A 7,277-nucleotide genomic window follows, 5' to 3' on the forward strand; every position below is an offset into this window, starting at 1 on the left:
GCGTTCTTCATCTCCCTCACGCGCCCCGACGCCGCCAGCAGCGCCTTGCTGGGCACGCAGCCGCGGTTCACGCAGGTCCCCCCAATGTCGTGGCCCTCCACCACGGCCACCTTGAGCCCCTGCTCCACCGCGTGCAGCGCCGCGCCGTGGCCGCCCACGCCGCAGCCTGTTTGGGGGGGAGGGGGGAGGGGGAGCGTGGACGGGCGTCGGCGGTGAGGCCCCGGGCTGTGCGGTCTCGGGCCCGCGCGCAGCCGGTGCCTGGACTGGCCCTCCGGCGCGCGGCGCCGGAACCGATGGCCAGCGCGTCGCGGCGGCGGCTCTCGTCTGGCGTTGCGGATCCCGAGAGGCGTCGCATACTTCTGATCTCTCGGTGATCAAGACACCGAGGGTCTTCAGCAAGCAGCCCGCTCACCGATGATCAGGAGATCATAGTCAGTGGCCTTGCTGGCGGCGACAGACACGCGCTGGGCGCGCGAGACGGCGCGGCGCGCGGCTGCGGGCCTGCGGCGGGGGCCGAGCAGGCGCGGGGACGGAGGTGGGAGGGGGTCAGATACATGTGCGTGAGGCAGGGCGGCTGGCTGCCTGGGACTGGCATGGGTGCTTGTGGGGGGAGCGAGGAATCAGCCACCCACGTCAGCGCGGCAGCATGCAGCGCGAGCACTGCACCCTGCACTTGTCAGCAGGCATGCTGGTGCTTCTGAGGTTGATGTGTTATGACACCATCCCAGCTAATCGACGCGCGGAATGAGGCTTCGGGCCGGGGTGCGACATGAAAGCAGCGGCGCAGCAGCGGCACAGTCGGATCCGTGCGCCCGCTGCCGCGCAGCGCCGTCTGCCTGATAATTGGGCTATTTCCGATGTTTGTCACGCATGACGCGTGAGTTGAAAGCCAACTCGTTCCGATCCGCGACGCCATTGGCCGAGCAGGTAAAGATCGAGCGTTGAGCCACCCCGCACCTGGCCACAACGGGCTGGCCGCAGGCAGCGCGGAGACTGGCCGAAGAGGCGAAGCATGAGGCATACACTCGCTGCCCAGCCTGGGGACGCACGCAGGGCGCCGCAAGCCTCTGCTGCTGAACGCCAGCACACGCTGCCACGGACTTGGACTGGAGGGCCGCCATTGTGTTTTGCGTAGAAGGTATGGCAATTGTGCCAATGCCTGTCGCTGATAGGCACTGCGGCCGTCGCAGGTTGGATGTGCGAATGCGAACGAATGCACGCAAGTGACCAGGGACCGGAAGCTCCCTTTGATCGGCTTGGCACGCAGATCGAAAGCTATATTGTGCGTTCAACTCGTGTTGACATGCCGCAACCGCAGCATACTGCCGCAAACATCGCAGCACCTGGGCGCCGTGATCAGAGGGCGGGCCGTGATCACGGGGCCAGCTCGTTATCAGGGAGGCAGGACCCAGAAATTGTTAAGTGGTGTGCACCAGCCCTCCCTTGAGCAGCCCGTAGGCCTATAACTCTTCGGGACCTGGCTGCCTTTGACCTTCTAGTCCCATGATCCCACATGTGAACATGCCGAACCAAAGTTGAGCGGCACCAACAGTGAGGTCAACAGCGTTTACTGTACACCGCCAACATAATCACTCCGGGCCTTCTCAGAAATGATAGTTGCCTCAGTGTCCCGACAACTTCCAAAGCCTGCGAGAACATCTCCCAGATCACTCCAGCAGCTGCTGCACGCTCGTGATCACCCTGAACCCGTGCCCGTCCGGCAGCGGCTTGTTCCCCTCCCGCACCACCAGCACCGGCCGCCACCCCGCCTCGGCCGCCGCGACCGCCTCGGCCGCCACGTCCGTCGCAAAGACGACCTCTTCCTCGGACGGGTCGACGCCGAGGGCCGCGGCGATCTCGCGGTAGCTGCGGGCCTCGGACTTGGGGCCCGATGTTGTGTCGAAGAAGCCGCTCAGGTACGGCCGCAGGTCCCCCACCTGTTGAAAGCAAGGGGCGGATGGCGAGGCGGGGTTCGGGCTGCATGAAGAGTCGTCAGAGACTGCAGAATGCAGCAGGGCTTGGGCAAAGCAGAGCTGGTCCTCGCGCATAGGGACAGGGGTGCTGCCGGCACGTCGGGACATCTGCGGGGAGGCGCGGGCGCGCCCGGCCGGGGGCAGCGGCGCGCCCCCGCGCGGCCCCTTACCTGCGTGTGGCCGAAGAACTGCCGCTGGGCCTCCCTCGAGCCGCTCGAGTAGATGTACACCTTGATCCCCGCGTTGCGCCACTCGGCAAGGGCGTCCGGCACGTCCCGGAACAGCTGCGCCACGAGCGCGCCCGACTTGAAGCCCGCGCGCCACACGTGGCCCTGTAGCTGCTTCAGGGCGCCGACCTGGCGGGGCGGCGCGGGGGCATTTGCGAGGGCGCCATCGGTCGAGGGGGGAGGTGGGCGGCAGTGGGCGAGTGCGGCCGCAGCGGGTGCCCGACGACACACGACACGCATGCGGCGTTGCAGGGTGCGTGCCGCGGGCGCTTGCTGGCGCGATGAAATAGCGTGCGCGCACCGGCATAACCATGCGGGTGGCCGCTCACCTTCCGGTCTGCCGAGATTGCCGCCTCCACCCACGACACGACTGCGTCCACCACCGCCGCCTGGCCGGCCGAAGCGGCCGGGATGGGGGCGCCACCGTCTTCGGCGGCCTGGGAAAGGATCGACGTGACAAGAGGACACCCCGCAGCACCGTCAGCGCGGTTCTACATGCATGTGCTGCATTCGCACTGAGCGGCGATATGATCTGCAATGGCAGCTGCACGCACCCCACCCGAGGACCTCTGCCGATGCGACCGACTCCAACAGACGCCGCCCGCCACAACTGGGACCATTGGCCTCTGCCCCACCCCCCACCTCCCCTGCCTGCCGACCCTTGGCTGCTCCGGTAGATCAAATAACACGGCACCCGCCCCCACCTGCTGCCTGATCGCCTCCACGTCCGCCTGGACCTCCTCGCCCTCAAAGCCGCCCTCCAGGTAGCCCCTCACGTGCTGCCGCGCGTAGCTGAACATCGTGTCCGCCACAAAGCTGATGGGCGCGACGGTCCCTTCAATGTCCAGCACCACCGCCGCCGGCGGCCGCCGCCCGCCCCGCACCCGCTTGGCGTTGCCGCCGGCCGCCGCCTCAGCCGCGCGCTTGCCGCCGGCCTCCGCGGCGGAGCCGCCGTTGGCGCGGGCGCCGTTGGCGGCGGCGGCGAGCAGCGGCGCGGGCGGGCGCGAGGCGTCGAGGCCCAGCTGCGCCATCTTCACGGCGGCCGCGAACAGATAGTCATAGCACTCCGCCTGCGTCTTGGCCTGGATCCAGGTCTTGCCCCACACGTACACGCCTGCGGGGAGCAGGGGCGCAAACAGGACGGCGTCGACGGGCGCGACAGCCGCTCGGCACGTTGTGAGCGCTGCTTGCAGTCCCAAGCCCTGCGGATGGCGCTCGCTCCCACCCCCGGGCACAAGCTAAATTCATCCACTCCCACTCGAGGCTGCGCTCATCCAGGGGGGAGGGTGTTCGCCGCCGCTGCAACAGCCGCTGCAACGCCCTCTCATCCCGCCTGCAGGCCTCCGACCGGCCGGCCGCCTGCGCGCCCCTGCCCGCCCACCGTGGCGCCGCACGAGCACCGCGTTGGCCTGGGGGTAGTCCGCGATCGCCTGGCGCAGCCGGTCTGTGAGCTCACACTCGCGCGCGGTGTTCTCGATAATGGGCACCACGCAGTTGCCATAAAACCCGTGGCCCGCGATGCCCTGCGGGCCGCGCACAAGGGGAGGCGGCGCGGGATTGGCGGCGATCGGGCGCCCGGCGGGAGCGCGCGGCGGCCCCAAAAAGGCAAGGCAGACGATGGTCTGCAGGTGCGCGGCCGGCTGCTTTGACGTGAGGAGCGCGCGCCCGCTGCCGCGGAATGAGGTGGGGGCAGCGGCGTCGGCGCCGGGGGGCCGGGCTGGGGCGAGGGGCGTAGCTGCGCACCTTTATCATTTCGAGGTGAGTCACTGTGAACTCAGTCGCCTGGGGGTCGAGCATCGTCGCCATCACCGCGTTGAGCGAGTGGCTGTGCATCACGGCGCCCGCGCCGCGCAGCTCATACGCCTGGTGTTTCGGGGAGCCGGGGCGGGGGGCGGCCGTGGGGCGGGCAGCAGCATGGCCAGCTGCAGGGCGAAAAGCAGCCAACCGCTGTGCTCCGTCGAGCGCGCGCATATGAGCACGCATGGTGCTTTGGCGGCCGGCAGCGATCGGTGGGCGCTGATGCGTACGGACATGTGAGCGCCCACGGGGGAGCAGCGCTGGGCGGCATATCCTCACCGCCATGAACAGAGGGGAGCACTCGCTCAGCTTGGGCGCTGGGTACGGCGGCGGCCTTGCCTTGGGCTCCTCAACCACGTCCCCCTTGCTATCAAGGACGTACATGTCAGAGGGCTGCATGCGCTCCTTCTGCACGCCAGAGGGCGCCATCACGATCCGGTCGTCGCCAGCCTTGACAGAGATGCCGCCGCCCGTGCCTGACACCCACCCCTGATCGTAGAAGAGCCGGCATAGCTCGCAGATGAGGTCCTTGGCCTCGCTGACGCCCACGCCAGCCATGCCCTAGGTGCTGATCTGCGGCTCTCTGTAATATAGCAATTGGTTGCGCCACTCAGCGATTGCGTACACTCCTTTTGATTGTTATCACACCTGCTTCCAAGCAGCGTTTGTGCTTCATGGTGCATCCGTGTCACTCGGCCCATCGGTAGGCCTCACTCGGCCGCCCACGCGCTCAGTCGCGCTGCTTTGGATGCAGCAGCGCTCATGTATACACTGGGGATCAAGTTGGTTTCTGCAAAGAGACTCAAGAAACACCATAATGAAGCACAAAACACCCCATGCACGCTCCACCATGTGACGTGCTTCGGGAGCCCGCTTCTCCACACTTGTGGCTACTTACGTCATCACCTCAGTTGAAAGGCTCAACTTGTCAAGTCGCCAGGTCTACCCCTCTTGAGCCAAGGAGGCCAACGGCACCCTGGGCAGGCGCGCCTGCTGCTCAATCAACGAGTGTCCAACAGCAAGCGGTTGATTGTCGAGGGTCCGCCCCCACCAAGGGCCTGGCCTTAAGAGCCGCCTGGCCCCACAATACCGCCATTACCAGTCTCCGCTTCGTGCATGTGACAGTAATATGTTGTATGTTGTTATGTCCGTGAAGCGGGCTGATAAATATCATTTCACCAAGCATTCCCAGGGCCTGTTTGGCTCGTGCTGCCAGCTTAGTGCATCGGCAAGGACCTCACTTGCTGCCGCGGCGACTTCAGTGATGGCAGCCCTCAGCAGCTCTGGTGAACCAGTTCTACAGCCGAGGCAAGCCAAATGCATGAAGTGCAGCCAAGTGCATGCGCCCTTCTCACGGGCACCCCACTCGCCGACAGGCGTTGGCGCTGCGACCTGCAATGCCTTTTGGAATGTATAGGCTTGTCAAATTTCCAATGAACGCCCTCACACTCCTCAACCCAAGGCCCCCATGCAAGTCAAACAAGCCAAACAACGATTACATGTGACAGGCAGATAACTTGCCAGTGCAGGTAGACGCCACAGTGCCCCTCATCCTTTCCGCCGTCCAGCGCCACCCTTTGCTCGTGCTTTGCTGCTTCCACCCGCCGCCGCTGCTGCCGCCTGTTGTTGTTGCTGCTGCTGCTGCTGTTGCTCCTGCTCCACCTGCTCCATCTCCTCATCTGCGGTGCGGCACACGGGGGCATGAGCCGAGCAACAGCAGTGACCAGAAAGTGGCACAAGCCCATGCAGCTGCCAAGGTAGTACATAACGGCCGGCCAAAATCTGGAATCAACAAATTAGCACATATATCGTGGGGTCTCATCATCGCGTCCGGCCACATTTGTGACTGGTGGGCCCGCCGCGCCAAGGCGCGCATGCACTTGCAGCGGCCTGCAGCGCAGCGTTGAGCGCGCACCCGCCGAGGCGTCCGCTCCTCGCGACATGAGCAAGAACATCAGATTATTGAGCTTCTCCATCCGTTTCACATCCACCAACTGATCAGTTTGGTACTTGAGGCACTGTGTGCGAGGTGTTGAGCGATCCCAGCCGATCAGCAGGCGATCTGGAGGCACCTCACAGGTTCTTGACGCTCCCAATAGCTTACCGTGACATCGTCTGTCACTTTTAGCACCAGCTTGCCCTCCGTGTGCCTGTACTTGATGCAGTACCGCGACTTCAATGGCTGCTTCCGCCATAGCTCCTCTGCTTGGACGTAAAATGAGTCCCAGTCGTCAATATACATATTAAACAGGCTCAGATCAGGTCTTTGCTCTTGAACGAGACTAGATCACTGTATTTCGGCCGTAAACAAGCAGTATCACATTCGCAACGATTTCGATTGTCTTGCTGCATGCAGTAACAGTGAGGCCGTGTGTGGAAGCAGGATTGGCTGGCGAGCTTGCGGTACCCGACAATGTCACCGATGGTGGCTGGTCTCTCACTGGTCTCTCACTGCGACATGTCATGGGGCGTTGGCAACATTGCTGCAGTGCCTGGCTGGCCAAACGCCCATGCAGAATGATTGAGGACATTGAAGATGAACTCAACATAAAAAAAACTCAACATGCACGTGCAGCAGCGCCCCCTGCATGGATGATGCTGTACGTAACGGTATCCGCACGAGCCAGCCATGCCTGCATTTGCTTTTGCAGTGCTCGACATGCATGGCCATGCCTGTATACATGCATGGGGTATAATGCAGATGCCTAGGAGGAATGAGCTGCAATTGACGTATTATTATTTATGTAGCTGCTCTTGGGCTTTGATGTGGAGCCCCGCAGTGGGCGCCCCACCACCGGTCGAAAGGCCAGCCGTTTGTGGCGGTTATGAGATCAGGCGCACGTCCAACACATGCGGCCCATCGTCACTGTGCCTTGCCAGTCTACCACGGGCATTAACGAGAGGATTGTCTCGGGCTTAAAGGGAGTGATGTTGTATGTGGCGGCTGTGTGCTCACGCATGGAGGGAGGACTTCGGCAGGTCCTGGTCTCATGCAGCTGGAAAGGGGCATTTGTCAGCGACGACTTTGTGGACATGGTGGTGAATTTCACCGCCATACGAAATCAAATTCAATCAATCACAAACCTTCATTGCGTTTTACTTGCTGCAATTTGTCCAATCCGTTGTGCCTGCGCAAACCAACCAAGCTTGAACCAGCCTCTCTTGCGCGTACAAGCTTTAGATGGCGTACGAGTTGCTGCCGTAGCCCATCTTGGGTAGATACACGTGCGTCGCATGCAGCCACCGTCCTACGGCAAGCTCAGCTGCGCCCAGGCGGTTT

The 7,277-nt window shown here is 63.6% G+C and overlaps 2 protein-coding genes across 2 annotated transcripts; both read right to left on the reverse strand.

Annotated features, from left to right (window-relative positions):
- Positions 1–957: 957 nt before the first annotated feature.
- On the reverse strand, positions 958–1,121 carry MNEG_7900 (hypothetical protein; the record flags this gene model as incomplete). The annotated part of the gene is made up of 1 exon (XM_014043624.1): positions 958–1,121. A coding segment is annotated over one exon (164 nt), but the record flags the coding sequence as incomplete, so codon positions are not given.
- A 546-nt stretch (positions 1,122–1,667) lies between these two features.
- Positions 1,668–4,555, reverse strand: MNEG_7901 (enolase-phosphatase E1; the record flags this gene model as incomplete). The annotated part of the gene is made up of 7 exons (XM_014043625.1): positions 1,668–1,937; positions 2,144–2,329; positions 2,530–2,637; positions 2,905–3,314; positions 3,582–3,723; positions 3,944–4,063; positions 4,277–4,555. 7 exons carry the CDS (start codon positions 4,553–4,555, stop codon positions 1,668–1,670), a joined length of 1,515 nt encoding a protein of 504 aa, XP_013899079.1.
- Positions 4,556–7,277: the final 2,722 nt, after the last annotated feature.

This window comes from Monoraphidium neglectum (assembly GCF_000611645.1).
Source record: "Monoraphidium neglectum strain SAG 48.87 unplaced genomic scaffold scaffold01444, whole genome shotgun sequence".
Lineage (NCBI taxonomy): Eukaryota > Viridiplantae > Chlorophyta > Chlorophyceae > Sphaeropleales > Selenastraceae > Monoraphidium > Monoraphidium neglectum.